Source organism: Myotis nattereri, assembly GCF_964212035.1.
Source record: "Myotis nattereri genome assembly, chromosome: 19".
Taxonomy (NCBI): domain Eukaryota; kingdom Metazoa; phylum Chordata; class Mammalia; order Chiroptera; family Vespertilionidae; genus Myotis; species Myotis nattereri.
In genome coordinates, this window is record NC_138095.1 from 6624138 (window position 1) to 6646265 (window position 22128).

General features: G+C 50.6%; 1 protein-coding gene across 2 annotated transcripts in view; it reads left to right on the forward strand.

Moving 5' to 3' along the window:
* The window catches only part of NOS1 (nitric oxide synthase 1), a gene marked incomplete at both ends in the record, with an annotated part of 75435 nt that overhangs the window by 35218 nt on the left and 18089 nt on the right, over positions 1-22128 (forward strand). Inside the window, 12 exons of one of the 2 annotated variants that reach the window (XM_081113759.1) lie at positions 924-1098; positions 4258-4359; positions 5011-5205; positions 5863-5948; positions 8620-8764; positions 9733-9837; positions 10410-10468; positions 11423-11524; positions 13177-13293; positions 17503-17677; positions 20606-20744; positions 21261-21339. In XM_081113759.1, coding sequence (XP_080969885.1) covers positions 924-1098; positions 4258-4359; positions 5011-5205; positions 5863-5948; positions 8620-8764; positions 9733-9837; positions 10410-10468; positions 11423-11524; positions 13177-13293; positions 17503-17677; positions 20606-20744; positions 21261-21339 — 1479 coding nt within the window. The remainder of the gene's footprint in view (positions 1-923; positions 1099-4257; positions 4360-5010; positions 5206-5862; positions 5949-8619; positions 8765-9732; positions 9838-10409; positions 10469-11422; positions 11525-13176; positions 13294-17502; positions 17678-20605; positions 20745-21260; positions 21340-22128) is intronic. The other variant, XM_081113760.1, reaches the window with a different exon arrangement.

The window sequence follows — 22128 nt, forward strand, 5'->3', positions numbered from 1 at the left end:
TCTCTCATCATTGATGTTTCTATCTCTCTCTCCCTCTCCCTTCCTCTCTCAAATCAATAAATATATTTTTTAAAAGAAAGAAAAATAATTTTTAAAAAATCCTGTGCTGTATAGTGTGTCAACATTTTAAATAAATACAGGATCCAGTTCAGGGCTGAGACTAGAGGGAGGCAAACCAGGTGAGTCATGTGAGTGCAGTGTGGAATCCTGTCTATATATATACATACATATATATATATATATATATATATATATATATATATATAGCATTTCCACAACCCTTGACCGGAATTGAACCCGGGACCTTTCAGTCCACAGGCCGACAGTCTATCTACTGAGCCTAACCGGCTAAGGCTGGGATCCTGTCTTTATTTAAAGTTTTGATCTTACCCAAATAACTTCATTCCAATAACATGCTGCAATAGAAATTGTATGGCGCCTAGAGGCATGAAATCACCTCACCCTGCCCAGGTTGGGCATCAGGGAAGACTTCCTAAAAGAGTAAACAACATTTTAGCTGAGAATTAAAGTGCAAACAAGAGCTGGACAGACACAGAGGAGGAGAGAAGATCCCAGGAGGAAAGAGCGGCCGTGCAAAGGCCCTGGGTAGGAGGGAACTCGCTTCCTCCAGGACTGACTTGCAGACTGGGCTTAGTGGCTAAACAGCAGCCTGAGCAGTGGTTTCCAGGCCTGGATATCCCTGCACATCACTGGGAAACATGGTAAGATGCATATCCTCGGGCCCCTGCTCTGGAGCCTGTGATTCTCCAGCTCGGAAGCAGAGCCCAGAGCCCAGGAATCTGGTTCTGACATGGCCCCCGTCAGTCACTGGCATGGCAGCATCCCCAGACTCGGGCTGTCCCACCCTCTGTCTGCCCGAGACTCCCGCCCCCTGGTGAGCTGGGCTGTGTCCTTCTCCGCAGGTTTGAGTGGTTCAAGGATCTGGGGCTGAAGTGGTACGGCCTCCCCGCTGTGTCCAACATGCTGCTGGAGATTGGCGGCCTGGAGTTCAGCGCCTGTCCCTTCAGCGGCTGGTACATGGGCACGGAGATCGGCGTCCGCGACTACTGTGACAACTCTCGGTACAACATCCTGGAGGTGAGGGCCCTCCTTCGTCACCAGCAGAAGCGGGGGGCTCAGCAGTGCTTCCCCACAGCCAGGCTTTGGGGCTGAGAACCTGGAAACGGGTGACAACAGAACCTGCCATCCCAGTGCGGCATCCGTGGCACTAACCGTGTATGGACTGGGTGCTAGGCCCATCCGCGGGATGGGTGTTCAAAGCGCATTGCATGTATAACATGCTCATTTAATCCTCACCACAACCTCCAGGTTAAAGGAAAACCCCGTCTCACCGATGAGTAAACCAAGGCCTTTGCAGGGATGAAATGACGAGCTCAAGGCCGTGCCCCCAGGCAGTGGCAGAGCTGGGATGCAACCCCAGTCGGGTTTTGTGGTCCGAGTTCACCACCACGCTGCTACACTGCCTCTCGGTGTCAAACTCTGTCAGAAGGGTTGGAGAATGACCGGTGAACGTGGGACATTTTTTTGTCTCTTTTCTGGAAAACCAGGCTGGAGGAGAGTCCATGGTTTTCCGCTAAACACATTTCTCGGTGGAGGTCTGATTTCCTCCCTGGCTGAGTCACCCTCATCTGCCGAAACGTGCCGGGCAGAGAGCTTCCGGGGGCCCAGCTCTGGTGAGAGCTCAGGATTGCCGTGGTTTTGTCAGCAAACGTTGTTCCTGACAACTGTCTGCTGTCGCTGGCCTTGTTTCAAAATAGGCCCCTGAGAAGCAGAGAGCTGAAGCGCTGGCCTGTGTCTCACAGTAACTAAGGTGGAGTCAGGATTAGACCTCAGAACCAAGCATTGGGTGTCTGTGGCTGACACCCATAGGTGTTCACATGGATGGCCCTTGCGGGCATTAGGCCACGTGAGCTCAGGCAGACAGACAACGACAAAGGCAGTGTGATCACGCTCAATGTGGATTCTGCTCTCTGGTGAAATCGGAGAGTTAGAATGGTGGCTGTGGGGACGGGATGCATGGGAATTGGGGAGATGTTTTAGTCGTACAGTAAATAATTTCTGGAAATCTGAAGCACAGCATCGAGATTATAATCAACAACACTCTAGTATAAACTTCAAAGTTTCTAAGAGACTAGATCTTAATTGTTCTCACCACAATAATTACATACAAATGTTAACGAATGCTACAGTGGTAATCATATTGCAATATATAACTGTACTCAACCAACACCTTGAACTTTGTACACCTTGCATGTGCACAACATCATGTGTCAGTTCTATCTCACTTTAAAAAAACAAACTCCATGGTTGTTAGCCTGGAAGACAGAAGCCAGGTCCTCAGCCTTGCCGTCCACTGGAACTACCAGGGTAGCACAGCGACGCCCGAGACCCCACCCCCCAGGATTTGGGTGGAATTGCTCTACAGGGGGAGGTGGGCATCAGCATTTTTCACATCTCCCTAGAACAGTGGTCGGCAGACTGCGGCTCGCGAGCCACATGCGGCTCTTTGGCCCCTTGAGTGTGGCTCTTCCACAAAATACCGACTTCTGCGCATGGGCCACGAAGTTTCAATCGCACTGTACATGCGTGCCCGAACGTGGTATTTTGTGGAAGAGCCACACTCAAGGGGCCAAAGAGCTGCATGTGGCTCGCGAGCCGCAGTTTGCCGACCACTGCCCTAGAAGATTCTACTGGGGCAGCCACCAATCTGTACAGACTTCTGGCAAGAAAGGAAAAGACAGTTTAGTTAATGTTCATAGAGATGCCTTGAGTCACATTTGGGGATTTTTTTTAAAGTTGTATAGGTGTTTTTTTTTTCCTGCAACTAATTTCTCTTTTGTTAACCAAAATAATGCTGTAGAAGTAACAGTAGCAGCATGACTGGCTAGACACTGCTCCTCTTTTATATAATAACTCGAGCTTTCTATGTACTTATGTAAAGCAGCAAATTCTTTACTTCCTGCATTTGTGTCACTGCCCAAAGGCCCCAAGCAGAACCTAACGCTTCAGCCCCAAAGAGTGAATCAATAAGTCCGCCTCCATGATCTTGCTTGCATTTCGACTGCATCGAGTAGTCACTGGGTAACTTAAATGAGACTCCCTCCCACCCCTGCCTCCAGTTTCAGCTGCCACTCTGTACAAATGTTGACAGCTGAGGCTGGGAAGCGATTTACCGAAAGCTGAGAAATTGTCGCATTCTAGCCCCATAATGAGACCCGGGTTCCCACGAGTGACTAGAATTGACAGAGTAAGAGAAAAGCTAGGCTCTAATTAGTGCATTTGCTACTGGGTCTTCCTCACCCTTGACATCAGCTCCTGCTTCAGCTGTAACAAACATCAGGGGTTGTTTTTGCCAGAGACGCCGGCTGGTTGGGGAGCAGCTCCCAGGTTCTGGGCAGTACGCATCTCCCTGGGCTCCAGCTCTGAGGCCAACTGGCTCTACAGAAGTCGAGCAAATCCAGGCACCTCTCTGAGCCTCAGTTTCCTCATCTGTCAGATGGAGTCAGTCAAGCTCAAAACGTCCATGGTCTAGATTACAAGTAGCGGCCACTCCAGGGGTGGAGCAGGTTGGGTGGAGAGCTTCTCCCACTAGGAAGTAGGTGATGTCACTCCCAGGCCCACATCTCTGATTAAAACCCTGCGAAGACCCCCCTCGTTACATTTGGAATAAAAATCCTGGCTCCATGGCACATCCTTCAAGATCCTGCCCTTCTCACTAACTCCCGCTGGCTCCCCACCCTCGGCGTGCACTGCCCTTCTTTCTGTATCTCAGATGCTGCGAGTCTGAACCCTCCTTGGGGGCTTTGCACGTGCTGTCTCTCTGCCGAGACCCTCGCCTCCCTCCGTCTGCACATGCCTCGCTTTTCCTCCCCGTTTGGGTCTCACCGGGTGTGCCCCCTCCACGTGGGCCTTTCCTGACTATCATGGTTCTGTGAACCCTGCCCCCTATCCCTCCTCATCCCATAGCCTCGTCTTATTTTCTCCGTAGGAATTAGCACTGATCACAATATAAACTGTTCTCTCCCACTACAAGTTCCGCTCAGTAATAAGTGGCCAGCCATGTCTCTAGTTTCCCACCACCGGTAGGTCCTCGGTGAGATACCTTCAGAGGGAGCGACTCGCTCTGCCAGTGAGCTGACTGATAGTTCAGACGTTCATTCACGGCAGGAGCTGGCCCTGCCCCTCCTTCGTCTGAAGCGTCCCAGCCTGAGAGTCTGTGTTCCCTTCTTCTTGCAGGAAGTGGCCAAGAAGATGAACTTGGACACAAGAAAGACGTCCTCCCTGTGGAAGGACCAGGCGCTGGTGGAGATCAACATTGCAGTTCTCTACAGCTTCCAGGTAGTGCTGGGGTCCCAGCCATCCAGCCTCAGGGAGGAGCTGCACCTTTCAGAGCCTTGGAGCCAAAAGTCCAAGAGCCCTCGCTGCCAGGAGCCACCTTTGGGGAGATCTGTCCACCAGCGAGGTCTCCCGCCCATCGTGCATGCCTGCCTCTCCATGCTGATCTTGAGTGTGGGCGTTTGAGGAAGAGATGACCAGAAGGGGGTTGTGACTTGCACCTGTGATTTTTCAGAATTGAGATGTCAGGTATCGTCCGTGTCTTGCGTAGGGATGCAGACCGTCAGCTGACAGACAGGATTTTGTATCACCACCATACATGGAGAGCCAAGATCAGTTGCCTTAAATAGAAGAGAATTGTTAGTTTAAATAAATAAACAAATACAAGGACTAACAAAATGGAGTTGTTCCATTCTAGCTACATAAGAGGTTCGTTTGAAAAAGGGTGGGGGAGGAGAGAGGAAGACTCGCTGGAGAGGCCTGTTAGCAACAAACAGAGACTTTCTCCCAGGTACAGTCAGAAGGAGAAATGCAGACAAGTATTGGGCACTAAACCATCTCCAGGACCTGTCCTTCGGGAAGCGCCACTCTGGGGGAGAATGCTGAAACGCCCCAGCTCTTACCTCCTGACTCCTGTCCCCTCTCCACCCACAGAGTGACAAAGTGACCATCGTCGACCACCACTCGGCCACCGAGTCCTTCATTAAGCACATGGAGAATGAATACCGCTGCCGCGGGGGCTGTCCGGCAGACTGGGTGTGGATCGTGCCCCCCATGTCTGGCAGCATCACCCCTGTCTTCCACCAGGAGATGCTCAACTACCGGCTCACCCCCTCCTTCGAATACCAGGTCCTGCCCCTCCCTGCCTCTTCGCGCTAAGTCTTCGGTAGCCTTGTGTGTGTGGTGCTGAGAGCACGTCTCAGTTCAGACGAGCACTTTGGACGCTCAGGTGCTCAGTAGCTATGCTTGGTTAGTGGCTACCACATTGGACAACGCAGCTCTAGCAGAAAGATTCCTGGAGACTAAATGAGTCGTCTGGGGTCTCAAGGAAAGTCTTTGGGAGGGACTGAGGGCTGAGTGGGAAGGTCTAGCACAGTGGTTCTCAACCTTCTGGCCCTTTAAATACAGTTCCTCATGTTGTGACCCAACCATAAAATTATTTTCGTTGCTACTTCCTAACTGTCATGTTGCCACTGTTATGAATCGTCATGTAAATATCTGATATGCAGGATGGTCTTAGGCGACCCCTGTGAAAGGGTCGCTCGACCGCCAAAGGGGTTGCGACCCACAGGTTGAGAACCACTGGTCTAGCAGGACAGTGCAGAACGGCTGGGCCAGCCGCTCTGTGCCAGGACCCCTGTGGTCATCACTCACAGAATCACTCCCTGCAAGGCTGCGGGTTGGGCATGGCTGGGCAGCCACAGCCCCCAGGATCCTGAGCATCTCCCAGGGGAGCCCGGTTCCCCAACCCCAGTAACCATAGTAACCACAGTCCTTTCTTCCCAGCCGGACCCTTGGAACACCCACCTCTGGAAAGGCACCAACGGGACCCCCACCAAGCGGCGAGCCATCGGCTTCAAGAAACTGGCAGAGTAAGTCTCCTGCAGTAGGTGGGAGGTGGATGTGCCCCGAAATCTGGAGAGCCCCCCAAAAGGAAGCCAGGCAGCTAGTCATGCCTCTGACCTCTAGCACGATAAGATTTCTCTACTTGCTCTCGCCCCCTCGTGCCTTCTTTGCCTCAGAGACTGGGATGTAAATGTCGCCACAATTCTTCTCCCTCCCACCTTTACTTTCCTCACCCAGTTTCCTAAATTCTTTTCCCGGAGGCAGTGAGTGGTATGTTGGTAAAGCAGCTTTCCTGATAATAATATTAAAAGTAAAAATAGTAGATTTGTAATGTTGGCCAATTGCTATCGTGTAAATACTCCCATTATGGCCAGTTTTAAGCTACCAACAGGAAGTCACTGAACCCGTCGTAGAGAGGAGCTGGGATGAGCTGGGTCCAGAACAGCACTGCCAACAGTGCTCTTGTCCAGGGCTGAACTCTAATTTCATTCATTCATTCATTCATTCATTTGGCCCACAAATGGATACTGAGAGCCTACTCCCTGCCGGGCACTGTACTAGGCTCTCGGGAAGCCATCATGAGCCAGAAAATGTGGTCCCTGCCCTCTTCAAGCTCACAGCCATTCATCTGTCAGAGAACCACACAAATATAGTCAGCACTTCGAGTGCCCTCAAGGAGTGATCCATGGTGCCAAAGAACAGACTTAACCGAGTTTAGGCAAGGGCTTCCTTCAGGAGATGACAATGGAGCTGAAAAATAAGATGAGTAAGTCCTAACTGAGCACAGAAGGGCGGGAAGGGGGCTATGGACCAAGGCCACCAAAGAATAACGGTCCTGATGTATAGCCAGCCCAGCTGCTGCTGCTGGCTCAGTGGTTGAGTGTCAGCCCATGAACCAAGAGGTCACCAGTTCAATTCCCAGGCAGGGCACATGCCTGAATTGGAGGCTTGATCCCTAGTAGAGGGTGTGCAAGAGGCAGCCAATCAATGATGTTTCTCTTTTATCAATGTTTCTGTCTTTCTACCCCTCTCCCTCTCTCTAAAAATCAATAAAAACATTTAAAAAAATAAAAAAGAACGTGTAGCCAGCCAAGGGGGCAGCTGACAAGTGGGGTGGAGCCACCTGAGATGCTCCAATGGGGATGCCAGGCTTCTCCTAAGAAAGAGTTCCACCGGCTCTCTCGGAGACACCCCTGTTCAGAACTAACTTACTTTTTGGCAGAGCAGCTAAGTATGCACTGAGCTCCTCACTCTCTTTCCTGAGCGCCCTCAGGTCCAGAACTCTCTCTGCATGGGGGATAGTTGCAAAAAATAAAAATAAAACAATTGGTGCCATCCATGCCACAGACCCCAGAAGCAAGACACTGGTGGGTCTTGCAGGGACTCAACGCTGGGTGCTGGCTCTGTTAATACGGCCCATGGCATCTCTCTCCCTTTCTCCCTTCGCCTCTCCTTCCACCTAACCCCGTCTTCCAGCCAAGCAAGGGCACCTCAGCAGCCATTCTTTCGCTAATGAGCGATCACAAATATTCTCAGGGAAGGCAGCCCCTGGCTTCCCTTCAGTTCAGCTGTCTAGCGGGGGAGGAAGCGGGGAATCTAAAACATTAACTGCACTATTAAGATGGAGCTAGAAACAATGGAAGTTAATTATAGCTGCTTTTTTATGCTCCCATCATTCAAAGGGAACCCTCCAGGCACCTTTTATTTCTCTCTGTTTCTCCCCCTTAGCCCAAGTGCTCCTGCAGCGTGGGTGGTTTCCCTGATTCTAAAAAATGATGAATTTACCACCAATAATCCCCCAGTAGGAGGAATTAGCAAGTTGTCTGCTCAGAGATGCCTAGTTAGAGCAGGGATGCTTGCTCCGAGGGGAGCCCAGGCATTCCTGGGCCTCTGGCCTGGCTGCCTCGCCCAGGCCCTCATGGACGGGAAGGAAGAACAGTGGTTCTGAATTCTCCATTTAACTACAAAGGGCCTAGACTTGACATTTGAAATCCCCACGTCTTCAGTGGTAGCAGCATCTTTAAAGTTCATTCCTTTGCTAGAGATGTATTTAGTGCCTATTAGGCATCAGCTGTGCAAGACCCCGGATATGCATGGCTGACTAAACCAGACCTGGTCCTTCACTTCTGACATCCCTTTGAGCTCAATACCTAGTGATTTGTTAGTGATTTCCCTCTCTCTCTCTCTCTCTCTCTCTCTCTCTCTTTCTCACACACACACACACACACACACACACACACACACATACATACACAAACACACACACACACACACACACACACACTAATGTAAGCCCCATCACAGCTGCTTGTCCACAGCTACATTCTCTATGTTCTTCAGCTTCTATCACAATTCCTGGCACATAAGTGGTTAACACACATTTGATGGATGAACAAATGAGTGCATGAATGAATGATCATCTTTTGGGGACAATGCTTGGCACAGCAAGGTCCTCAAGACTGGGGTTGATCCATGAACAACCCAACACAGTTAACCGACCATTTCAGCTCATGACTGACTCGTTGCTCTGGAGGGACTTAAAGGGGTCAAATGGTGCCTAAACTCAGGCCTTGAGTTCCCGGAGGCCATCAAAGATCAGGAGAGTAAGTTCTCTCTGGTTAATGTCATGGGTCATGCTTCTGCCCAATAGTCCCAGCCTGGCATTTCCCATGGTCCTCTCCCTCCCCTTCCTCCCAGAGCCGTCAAGTTCTCAGCCAAGCTGATGGGGCAGGCAATGGCCAAGAGGGTCAAGGCGACCATCCTGTATGGCACAGAAACGGGGAAATCGCAGGCCTATGCCAAAACCCTGTGTGAGATCTTCAAGCACGCCTTCGATGCCAAGGTGGGTAGCGGCACTGCCAGCTCTCCAGCCCCTCGTGGTGATTAAAGTGGGGAGGGGAGAGAGGGACGTCCGCAGAGTAGAACCCTTTGAGAATGGATGAAAGCACATCCCAAGTTGCCCGTCAGCACACACGCTCACATTTTCATAAATTTCAGGGGACGGTGATGTCCCTCTCTCTCTCTGCGAACCCCCCAGGAGTCCAGGAATCACAAAATGAAACCCCCAGATCTAGAGGAAACTGTTAGAGGGTTTTATGAAAATCCGTTCTGGAGTCCGTTTAAGAAGCTCTGCGTTAAATACAGTTCAGTGGGTTTCTTTGCTGCAGGACTTGTCAGAGCCTTTAGTCTGCAAGTCTGTGTTGTCATCTCCAAAAGAGGAGGGCAGAGAATGTAAATGTTCCCCCAGACATGTGTGTTTATGGCTCACTTGTTTTGGGGAAGCATCTCCAGAGACTGGGCTTCCCTAGAACCGCCGTTGAAAAATGTTTCTCGAGCAACACTAGGATACAGGGCAACCATCTTTCTCCAAAACAGGTCTCTCAGACTTGTTTGGCCCAGGCCATCCACCCTGCTGGAGGGAGGCTAGAAAGGGGGCTGAGCAGCCGTGGGTCAGATCCAGTCGGCCAGGTCACTCCCAGCCTAGATGTGGTCAAGGAGATTCCAAGATCAGTTGGTTTTAAAAAGCTGAAGGGTCTCCATTAGGACCTGTCTCTACCGGCAGTCACCCCCTTGCACCATTTCCCCAGATTCCCTACGGCCTCCAGGCCACAGGGACCATAGGAGGCCCCACCCTGCCAGAGGCTTGCAGGTCTACCCATGAAATAGCGACACCCCACACATTTGGTTCTTCCAAAGGAGAGGGCTCAAGACGACTCATCTTCTGCTTCTCCTCCTCCTCCTCTTCCTCCTCCTCCTCCTTCCCCCTCTTTGCTGCCCCCCTCCCCCCCCCCCCCCCGCTCTCCCACCTAGGTGATATCCATGGAAGACTATGATATTGTGCACCTGGAGCATGAAACGCTGGTCCTGGTGGTCACCAGCACCTTTGGCAATGGAGACCCCCCTGAAAATGGGGAGGTAAGATGAGTGTCCGCCTGTTCTAGCACGTGTGTCCATCAGCAGGAAGGAAGAGGGGCTACCGTTGCGCCCGCTGTCCAGTAGCACATCCTCCCAGGGCCTCAAAGACAGTGGTTTCAATGTGGATCTAAGCTCGGCCAAGATGGGACAATTCCAAGTCCTCTGTCTATTGGCACCCGGGGCCTGGCTGGTTCCTAGTGAAATGGCTGCTTCTTTGGAATGGATGCTCAAACCTAGAGCTGGGTGTCCCCTGGAGCTTGATGCTCCAGGTGAGAAAAGTGGGGACAATATTTTTATAGAGAGAAAGCCGCCATGAGGGGCTTGGTGTGCTGGGGTCAGGAGTCCGCTTTGGCAGTTCTTTAAGCAGCTGGCCCTCCCGGGTGCGTCTGCAGCGCAAGCATTGCTGCCCTGCCGAGCCCCTCGCCATCTCACCATCTCACCATCTCGGACATCCGGGCCCCCAGGCATCAGACTCCTCCTTTTCCAGCCAGGACCCCGCCCCTCGGCACCTGAGCATACTCCAGCTTTAATAATACCCTCCTGACATGTCACTCACCTCTTTTGGTCTGCAGAAGTTCGGCTGTGCTTTGATGGAAATGAGGCACCCCAACTCTGTGCAGGAGGAAAGGAAGTAAGTGGACGGCCCTCCACGGCCGCATGACCCCCGTGGGGGGGGGGACTGGAAATTGTCTTTTGGCGCCTGGGGTTCACGTTTGAGGTCTGGGTGGATGGCGGTTGTGACCGACAGTCCAGCTGTGGCCGATTTCAGCCTCTGGGTGCGTGCGCCCCACCAGCGCTGATGCTCTGGTCTCTAATTACAGGGTCCTGGGTTGGTCACCTCAGGGCCCTGCGCCTCGGGTTCTTTTCCTATCAAATGGGGTTTATTGCACCTGCCTGAGCTCTCCAATTTGTAAGACGCGAATTAGGAACTAGATGCGTGTGCCCTGTGAGAAACAGGGGGCCCTGTGCAGACGCCAGTTCTCTCCTGCCACCGGGGCCCGACATGCGGAACCAGTGAAATGCGCTGCTTCCCCTGGCGCTGTGCCACCTGATGCCCAGGGCGGCGTTGCAGCTCGGGTGGGGGTTGTATTCAAAAGAAGGCAGAGAGTGGCCTGCGGTCCAACGATGTTCCACGTGAAAGCGCATCCAACGTGGGGCTGGGTTCTGAAGAGATTCCGTGATCTGAGAAACACCTGGAATCAACGTTACCCTTGAAAAGCCCTTAAATCGCCCACAAAGTGGAGAACGTGTGGCAGGTGCAGACGGAGCTGCCTGTCAGCGAGGCCGGCACAGCCCCGCCTCCAGCTCAGAGCAGACCCCGCGTCTGCCATTGGGCACCAAATGCACCACTGGCCGTGGTTCGCAGAAAATCCCTCTTGGTTTTCTTGTAGCCGAGCACGTGTTGCCAAACTCGCATGCCTTCCATGTCCAGGGGGTGGCTGAGTCCCTCGCACTCAGCCCTCGTTCTGTGCCCAGCTCCAGCACTCACTGTCCCTGTCCCTCTCCGGCCCATGCCAGCCTGGGTGGTCTCCAGCAGGTCCCCTCCTTCAGGGAGAGATAGGGCACCATCCATTCTCCCCTCTAGGTACCCGGAACCCTTGCGTTTCTTTTCCCGTAAAGGGCCTCCCCTCCCCCGAGCTGACACAGAAGTCCATGGTCTGGCTGCAGCCCGTGACAGCCAGCACAGGTAGAGCGGGTGTGCGTGTGCATACATGCACCTGTGTGCATGCGTGTGTGCAGGGAGATGTGTGTCTGCACGCGTGCGCATGCATGCCCGATGCTCGAACCTCCAAGGCCACATCCAGGTGCCAAGGAAACCTGAGGTTCTAACCCAGGCTGTGCCACTAACTCCTTAAGCGACCTGGAGCAAGTCCCTTGACCTCTCTGGGCCTCAGCCTTTCTCATCCACCAAATGGGGAGAAGCTCTCTCTGTCCTGACTTCGCCTGGGAGCTGGCTGCTGTGCGGGCCAAAGGATAACAACAGAGAGGAAAGCATTTGGGAAACCGTGAACCTCATACAAAAACACGCGCTGCTGTTCTCACCCCACAACCACCCCCCCATCCCTCCCACTAACACCACGGCCACCCCCTGGTGTGTCGCATGCCTTGTTTGGGGAAGTGACTCCATGTGTGACTATTTTAGGGCAGAAACTACGCTTACGTGCATTTAGACCTTTCCGGATCCTGGAGCAGGAACTGAGGATCCGCCTGGGACCCTGCTGCCAGAAGGCGCAGTTTCTTTTTCTGTCTTTTGCGCTCAGATTGATGTCTTGAGTTTTTGTGTTTCGCTTTGCTTTGTTTCTTCTGTTTGGAGGCTTGGATTTCTTGGTTTGGTTTGGTTTTGGGGGGGTTGTCCTGGAGACATTTTGTTTTGTTTTACGTTTTGTTTCTGCCCTGTCTGAGGTCAAAACTCACTTTTAGAGAAAAGCTGGGAAACCAGGTGTGTTTTCTTGAGGCTTCAGGCTCCTGAGCCTTTAGTACTGAGGTCTGAGTCCCAGTGACATCTTCCCTCCCCTTCCCAACACTTTAATGAGAAAGCCGGCCTCCTCTCCTGCCACATGTCAGTGCTGAGCGCTTTCCATGCCGACGTGGAAGGTGGGATGTGACAGACCCCGGAAATGTCTAAGGACCACAACTGGACAGAAAGAGCCGCGTCCAATCGAACTTCCTAGGGTGACGAACGTGGTCTGTATTTCTGCCGCACGTGGTTGTTGAGTGAGCAACTGACGTGTGGCTAGTGCAAGTGAGAAACGGAATTTTTCATTGTATTTGGTGTGAATGAATTTGGCTTTACATTCAAATAGCCACAGGTAGCCAATGGCCACCACAGTGGACGGTACAAGTCCAGGTCCGGCTACGCAAAGTGAGGTCTGGGGACCGGCGGCAGCGGCATCTCCTGGGAGTTTATTAGAAATGCAGACTCTAGGCCCAGCCCCAAGTCTTCAGAATCAGGATCTGCCTAACCCAGTCCCAGGCTGATCCTTACACACGTTACAATTTGGGTAGCAGGGAAGCATGGTCTGATGGTTAGGGGTGGTCTGTTCCACTCCTTCCTGCCTTCCTGCCTATTCAGTTACTTTGTTTGGCTTTCAATTTCCTGAGCTGAGTGTGGTCAGAAAGAAACCCTTTAATACACACGGCATCAAGGACAGATGGCTGGCTGGCACGGTGGTGGGCGAGGGTAAGTTGATCCATTGTGGAGGAGGCCTGAGGGTGCTGTGGTCTCACTCATCACACGCGAGGGGGTCCTAGAACCAGGACTGGTCCTGTGAAGATCCAGGGTGGTGACCTCAGGCAAGGGCTCAAGCCAAAGCTCATGACTCTCTCTCCTTTTGGCAGGAGCTACAAGGTCAGGTTCAATAGTGTTTCCTCCTATTCCGACTTGCACAAATCATCAGGCAATGGGCCGAACCACCGAGACAACTTTGAGAGCACCGGCCCCCTGGCAAATGTGAGGTGAGCAGGGGGCTCGGGCATCAGGGATGACAAAGGCTCTTGGGGAACTGGACTCAGCTGCAAGGTGGGCTCTTTGCTGTGGGGGTGTCTTCCTTCCACGCCTCTTCATCCCTGGAACAACCAGTTGCACCCTAGCTGCACCTGACTCCTCTTCATAAATGCACAGCCTCATTGCCCCCACAATCCTATTTTTCCCCCACATACATTTACCCCATCACACATCTTTCACCCCATCACACACCTTTCACCACATCTCACACATTTCACCCCATCACACACCTTTACCCCATCACCCACCTTTCACCCCATCACCCACCTTTACCCCATCACCCACCTTTCACCCCATCACACACCTTTACCCCATCACCCACCTTTCACCCCATCTCACACATTTCACCCCCTCATCAACGCGTCACTGGTGATGGAGAACGTTGACCCCTAGAAATTACTCAATGACCTGTCCTTCCCAAGTGATATGATAGAAGCTTCTGGAGACAAACTGCCATACCCAGTGGTTCTCAAAGCTGGTCGTGCATTAAAAGCACCTGGAGATGTTTACAATGCACCCATAACCACGCCCACCTCCAGAGATTCTGGTGTAATCGGCCTACGATTGGGACCAAGCATTGCTTTAAAAAAAAAAAAAAGCCTACTTCTCCCCTCCCCTGGCTGGGTATGTCTGTTGTTTAGTGTCATCCAATACACCAGGGTTGTGGGTTCAATCCCCAGTCAGGACACATACAAGAATTAACCAATGAATGCATCAATAAGTGGAACAACAAATCTCTCTCTCTCTCTCTCTCAAATCAATCAATAAATGTTTAAAAACTGAGAAATTATTTCCCCAGTGGACTCCAATGTGTAGTCAGATTCAAAAGATACTGGTCTAACTCCTTTATTTTCAAAAGCATCGTCACATGCCAGGAGGTAACTTTAGGTAGTACATGGACATATATTTTGTACTTCAATAGTTGTGTCTTCAGTTTAATGGGTATTTGGAAAGAAAGAAAACTGGATGTCATGTCAGACCCTTGGTTTCACAGATTATCAGTCAAGCCGAGGCTGATACAAGCACAGTATCCAGGCCTGGCCAGGAATCTCTAACTAAACCTGGCCGCTAACTGAACCTTCTTCACAGATGCTCAGAGCAGTGCTCAGCGGATGACTCAGCTCACAGGGCTCCTCGATAGTGAAGCATTGTGGCCATCAGTCCACTCATTAAAAGACTTCATTTTTAAAGCAGTCGTAAGTTCATAGGAAAATTCAGGGGAATGTACAGAGACTCCCCATATACTTTCTGCCCCACGACGCATCCATACACAGCCTCCTCCGCCATCAGCATTCCCACCAGAGGGTGCATTTGTACAGTTGATGAACCTGCATTGACACGTCATGAACTCACCAAGTCCATGGTTTACAGTAGGGCTGCCCCTTGGTGCTGTCCATTCTGTATAGGTTTTGAAATCTGTACATTTTTTTTAGTTTGACAGTGTAATGTCAGCTGCATAGTTTGACAGTCAGACTCATTTTTCCCTGATTAAATCCACCATGGCTTACAGCGGGTGATGGCAAGGGACAGCCGTGGTCCAAATACAGCCTGGCCACTGTCTGTCTGTGTACAACCCATGAGCTCAGAGTGGTTTTCACACCTGAACACTTGCAATTCATTTAATGATTTTTTTTAAAAAAACACTACCTTTGAGCCCCAATTAAGCAAAATGTTATCTCCCATGAAAAAGAATTACGTTCTCATGAGTACATATGTTACTAAAAAATTATACTGAGCTATAATTATTATCATTATTAGTAGCACATTTTTAACTTTGTCCGTAAAAAAAATGTGTGGGAATTTGTTCTTTCTTGTTAATATAAGTAGCTATATAATCATTTCCATTTTGTTTCTTCACCTAAAAATATTTACTCTCTGGCCCCCTGTACAATAAGTTGGCCAAGTCCTGGTGTAGAGGCTTAAAATAGGAACTCTGAAGCCAGGAGGTGAAGACGGTGATGGAAACGTGAGTCTGGGAAGTGACGCTGATGCAGGTCTTCAGGTGCATCGGGGAAGCATATTCAGGAACTCACCCCTTGGACCATCTGCTGTGAACACATGTGGGCTGGAGGAGCTGGTCAGCACAAACAAAACGCAGGTTCAACAGCGCTAATGAGGAGCAGCGTTGGTGACAGTCAAGTGTGGTGGATGTCACCAGCATTCAGATCGCAGATTTGGGGAGCAACCCCTTAACCACACGGCAGGCTGGTGCTGGGGGTCCCAGATCTGCTCAGGCTTCGGGCGGCCCTCCAACCAGTCCACTCCTGGTCACCAGCTCTCTACCCACCAGGCTGCTGCCCTGCGAGGAAAGGGGGAGGAATCCAGGTCCAGGAAGATCGTAGGTGCCGGAGGGATGGGGGAAAATACCGCCTACTGTCATCCACTTTCCGTGGAAAGGCTCTGGAACCAGGAGGAATGGAGGGCAGGAAAGAGGAGGAGAGTGAGATGAGAAAGGAGGGGATAACTTTCATTTGACCTGTGAGACACCTGGACCTATCTCAAGTTCATTCTCCATGATGGAATTGCTTCCCAGCGTCTCCTGCCTCTGCCCCTGACCCCCCATCTCACCATCCTGGACCCCTTGTCCTAAAAATGAGATTTGGGGACAGCACCAGACCCTGGATGGAGTAGTTCAGACAGCTCCACTCCTTGGTGTGTCTGCCGTGACGGTCTGCAGCAGAACACTCCGACCCGGGGAAGAAGTGGGATGGGGCATGCTTGTCCCACTGGGAACCTGTCACTCCAGTCCCGAGAGGTCAAGACCTACATCCAGGACCAAGCCCTGGAAGTGTGACATCAAGTGTCTGTAGGACACACCGAGCTAGGAAGATGGGCCCCCTGAGGCCCAGCCCCCCACTTCCCGTACCAGAAAGCAGCCAGCCCCCATCTCTACATCGACCAAAATATCACGAACTTGACCCCCATCTATTCAGAGAGCAGCATCTTGGTGGTGGCTATGCAAGGAGGGTCTGTGAGGCCAATTAATTTCATAGACATTGCCAGGGGCGGAGCCAGCACATTCACAAACCCCTCCTCCCCTTTCAGAAGGGCCTGTCCACACCCACATGTGACGTGTCAGCGACAAGTCCTCTTGGTCTCCTCATTAATACAGGCCCCCGAGGACCTCTGTGTTATAATTTCCATTGTCTTTGTGCTTAAAACTGCTCTGGTTTGTAGAATTCCAAAACTTGTAGAATTTAAGCTTCCCAATAATGTAAATAATGTAGACAAATATTCCCAATTAGTCCAACTTAGAAAGGGACATACAGGGAACAGCCAATGATTCTGGATGATCACTACCCCCGACTCATCGTCCTTAGGACAAATGGGGAATTTTCTCCTGAGGACAGTATTGCCTAGTACAGCGGTTCTCAACCTGTGGGTCGCTACCCCTTTGGGGGTTGAACAACCCTTTCACAGGGGTCGCCTAAGACCATCTTACATATCAGATATTTACGTTATGATTCATAACAGTAGCAACATGACAGTTATGAAGTAGCAACGGAAATAATTTTATGGTTGGGTCACAACATGAGGTTCTGTATTTAAAGGGCCAGAAGGTTGAGAACCACTGGCCTAGTAGATACCAGAGGAAGGGAGAAGCCCCCGGGGGAGGCTATTTGAATGATAGCCTTCTCCAATAGGCTTGGGGTTGCCTGACCATCATGGCTAACCACAGTCCTTCTGGGAGAGAAAAAAAAACAACAGGTGTCTTGGCCTGCTTGGGTGGCCTTAACAAAACACCACGGACAAAGTAGCTTCAACACTTGAAGTTTATTTTCTCACAGTTGTGGAGGCTGGAAGCACAAGATCAAGGTGCTAGTAGGACTGGTTTTTGGTGAGGCCTCTCTTCCTGGCTTGCAGACAGCCACCTTCTTGTGTGTCCTCACCTGGCCTTTCCACTGGGCGCATGCAGAGAGAGGGGGACTCAGGTGTCCCTTCCTCTTCTAATGAGGACACCAGTTCTATTAGAGTAGAGCCCTCACGTGATGGCCTCATTTCATCTCAGTCACCACCTTGGAGGCGCCATCTCTAAATACAGTTAGTTACACTGGGGGTAGGGCTTCCACATATGAATTTGGGGAGGCATGGTTCTATTCATAGCACCAGGCACCCCCTCAGCCCAACCTCACATGAGCTTTCTCTTGTCTCGTTGGCAGGTTCTCAGTGTTTGGCCTTGGCTCGAGGGCATACCCGCACTTCTGCGCCTTTGGCCACGCTGTGGACACCCTCCTGGAAGAGCTGGGAGGAGAGAGGATCCTGAAGATGAAGGAAGGGGATGAGCTCTGTGGGCAGGAGGAGGCGTTCAGGACCTGGGCCAAGAAGGTCTTCAAGGTAACCATCCCCCCAGATCTCAGAGACCCAGGGGGAAAAGTCATGCTCCCCTTGGCTCCCAAAGACAGACTGCTTAAACCATCAGAAAGAGAAGGAACTTGGGAGGACCCCGGGTACTTCCCCCAGGCATCCACCCAGGAGGCAGCTTTAAACAACTCAGATGAGCTTGGGTGACCTTACAACACACATTCTCCACCCTGAACCCAAACTCCTGCATGTGGCTAAGGAGTTGGTCTACAAAAGAAATTACAGAGTCTTGGAATTTCAGGGAGGAATCCAGCCCTCGCTCACATTTGGTCGACAAGTAGACAAAACACATAGAATTGATTAACTAAACCAAGGGCCATGCCTTGACCTGGAACTCAGATCTCACCAACTTGTCTACTTGGAGAAGCATATTCCTCTTATGCTAAATATCCCACTGGCCATTGTGGGAGCCACTAGCCCTGTGTGGCTGTTTAAATCTAAATATGATGAATGGATAAATAAAATTCAGTATGCTTATGCAAAAGAATACTCTTCAGCCATAAAAAGGAATAAAGTCCTGACACATGCTACAACATGGATGAACCTTGAAAACATGATCTCAGTGAAAGAAGCCAGACACGAAAGGCCACGTATTATATGATTCCATTTATGTGAAATGTCTGGAATAGGCAAATCTGTAGAGACAGAAAGTAGATTAGTGGTTGCCAAGATTTTGAAAAAAGTGGAAATGGAAGTTACTGTTAATGATGGTACAGAGTGTCTTTGAGGTCACAAAAATGTTCTGAAAGTGGATGGTAGTGGCAGCAGCACATCCTTGTAAATATACTAAAAACCACTAACTTGTACATTTTTAAATGGTGAATTTTATATGGTATGAATTATCCCTTCTCACTCTTCATGAGAATACGTAACTATATAAAATATAGTTCATTTATATATAGGTCATTTATCTCATTCTATATATATTCATTCTATATTAATAGGTTATTCTATATTAGTTTTCTATGTATACATTACATTGGATTAAAACGTCCATTTCTCGGTAGCACCAGCCATGTTTCATGTGCTCCAAAGCCACAAGTGGCTGGTGGTCCCCCTGTCAGACAGCACAGACCCATTCCATCCTGCTAGGACATCCTACTCTAGACATGAGGCCACAGGAGGATAAAGGACTACTGGCCTCCTATCTGCGTGTGGGCATGATTTAGTTGCCCCTGGGGGAGAACGAAAAAGCAATAACTATAGACCCACCTTTACCTGCTCTTTCCTCGGCCCTGGAGAACCTTCTTACCAGCAGCCCCTGGAGAAAAGGGGCTACACAACCTTCTGTCATCCAATTGATACTTTTCATTCGAAAGCAAATGCAGGTGTAGAGCAAGAGGGAAACTGAGGCCTCTGAGCTATAAAGAAACCTGTGTGGGAGGCTGTCAATAGCCTGTTCCTGCTTTCTTCCTGGATGGGGAGAGTGGAGATAACTTGGCTTTTCTCACACCTCAAGATAACGGTGTGGTTGTTGACTTCAATCAGCCAACTTTGAGCATCCCAGATGCAGGGTCTGTTACAAGCCACTCTGTCCTTGAGCTGTTACCCCCCTATCCTCACACTCCAACCCCAGCCCTGGCAACCACTAATCTGCTTTCTGTCTCTAGGGATGTGCCTGTGCTGCACATTTCCTACGAATGTGGTCTTTCATGCCTGGCTTCCTTCACTCTAGCATAATATTCTCGAGGTTCATCCATGTTGTAGCATGCGTCAGTACTTCATTCCTTTCTTTTTTAATATTTTTTATTTGATAATACATTGAGATTACAGAAAAGTAACAAGGATGTACTTGGTCCCTTCACCCACCTTGCCTCACTGTTAACATACTCATGGTACACGTGTCAAAACTAGGAACAGTGATAGTGATATAGGCTTTCTTCAGGTTTCACCCATTTTCCCATCAATGCCCTTTTTCTGTTTCAAGATCAAGTCCAGGCTACCATATCGCATTGTCAAAACATCTCTTCATCTCTTCAGCTGTGTTTCTCAGTCGTCCCTTTCATGATCTTAGGAGTCTCTAAGAGTACTGGTGAGGCATTTTGTAGCGTGTCCCTCAATTTGACCTTGTCTCATCTTTTTTTCAAGATTAGAGTGGGGTGATAGGTTTGGGGAAGAATATCCCAGAAGAGAGGTGTCCTCATCACCTCATGCCAGGATCCCTGGGGTCAACATGACTTATTTTAGAGATGTTAACCATGATCACTCGATGAAGGCACATTCCTTTTCATGGCCAAATATTCCATTCTATGGATATACTGTATTTCATTTATCCAATCATCTAAAAATCAACACGAGCCCAAAAATTGGTGAAAAGCTATCCTTGAGAACCTTTGGAGTTATCCGTGGCTTTTATCTCTAAAAATAATTCTGAACAGTAATTCTTAGGATCACTAGAGTTAGAGAACTTATAAACTTAGCAAATGAAAAATAAATGTATGTGCAGGTATACAGACATTCAATATATTCTGCCTTTAATGTAACTTTTTAAAATCTGTAGAGGAAGATGGATAGGAAATTCTAACGTGTTTCCTTTCTTGTTTAATAATAGACCTCTGCACATGTTGGTTTTATAAATAAGTACGTAGAGTTACATACGAGATAGATGTGAGGTCCTAAAGACAATAGTAAATGTGATATGTCCAGCACATCAAAGGCACTCAAAAAATATAGACGGATTAGTAGATGGATGGATGGACCAACAGACTGGTGGGTGGATGGGTGCGTGGGTGGATGGGTGGGAGTTGGAGGGGTTGATAGATGGAGGGGCTGAGGGATGGGTGGGTAGGTGGGTAGATGGATGGATGGCTGGATGGTGGGATACATGCCATGACTCAGAGCTCTTGGAGAGGAGTCCCTCCTGGCTGACGGAGGCCATTGAAAGCCCTGTGTGTGCCACAGACAGCCTGTGACGTGTTCTGCGTGGGAGATGATGTCAACATTGAGAAGGCGAACAACTCCCTCATCAGCAATGACCGCAGCTGGAAGAGGAACAAGTTCCGCCTCACCTATGTGGCCGAAGCTCCAGAGCTCACACAAGGTACCTCTCACCAGGCTCGGGGGGGTGGGGGCGCTCAGGACGGTGGGGCAAAGGAGAGTCTGGAGCTGTCACGTGGGAGAGGTGCTGAGAGAAAGTGGGCGTCCTCGCTTAGGCCCTTCCGTTCAGTCCTCCCAATGCAGACACGGCTGCTGCCCCGCGCTCAGTGGAACATGCACATGGACATCGCTCTCTCCCGGAGGACGTGGCGTTACCCCGAACCGTCCTCTTCTCAATCAGTCCAACCAGACTTGCTCTGTGTCCTGCATTTCCGCAACCACCCCACCCACCCCAACCACAGCCCCCTGACCTCTTCCTCCTTTTCCCTTCGCTTCACTCCCGAGCAGCGGTCGGCCACTGATGGCCCGCAAACCACTGGTGGTCCGTGAGGTCCGAAGGTTTAGCGACCGCTGCTCCAGAGGGCAGTGGGAGTGTGAGTAGGGGGTCAGTAGAAGCTGAAGATGTTCTACTGACAACTGTTTAACCCATTTCAGGAGGACTCTGTTTTTCTCCCCGCAGGTCTATCCAATGTGCACAAGAAGCGGGTCTCAGCCGCTCGTCTTCTCAGCCGTCAGAACCTTCAGAGTCCTAAATCCAGGTGGGAACCTTATTCACCCAGGTACCACCCGCTGCTCCAGAAGCCCCCACAGGGAGGCGGGAGTCCCTGCTGACTCCAGACACCAGTTTCCCGTCACCATCCCGAGTGCCATGGAGACCCCGTTGCTGCTTTGTAGCATGTTGGTTTCCTGCTTTTCCTTTCCAAGCCCCCACCTGGAGGGACAGGAGAAGGAGGTGGTGGTGATCACTGTGGATCGAGAACGGTTCTATGAAAAGTTTGCCATGTAGACCTCTCACTTGCAGAACTGCTGATTGTGCCATAGCACCTCAGTCAAAATCACTTAGTCCAGGCATCGTCTCCTGGTGGGTAAGGCTTCTCTGGAGTCCTGCTTACAGGCTGTTGGAATGACAGGAGGCTCATTACTGCACAACACAGCCACTGTGTGTTTGAAGTCCTGAGTGTTAGGAATCGCCTTGCTGTAGCTTAGGACAAAGCATCTCTCCCTAGCACTTCATTTTGATCCCGGTGACACCCTCCTCCGGGGGCACCTACGAAAATGTTTGCTTCTTCCAGATGAAGCACCTGCAAAGAGTCAAGACCTTGGCCAGTCTCTCCTGGGCCCTGATTCCTTCCAATTGCTCTTCCTAAGACCTGGTTTCCCACGCCTTTCGCTTTAGTAGAAGGACACGCTCTGTCCTGCTGGAAGTGTCGTTGCAGACCTGGTCACAGTGCAGTGCAGGTCCTGTGACCACTGCCAAGTGCGCCGAGGCTATTGTTGCCATCCCTGATGGGAACACGACGCCCCGAGGCGCCGAGATTTCAGGCCTC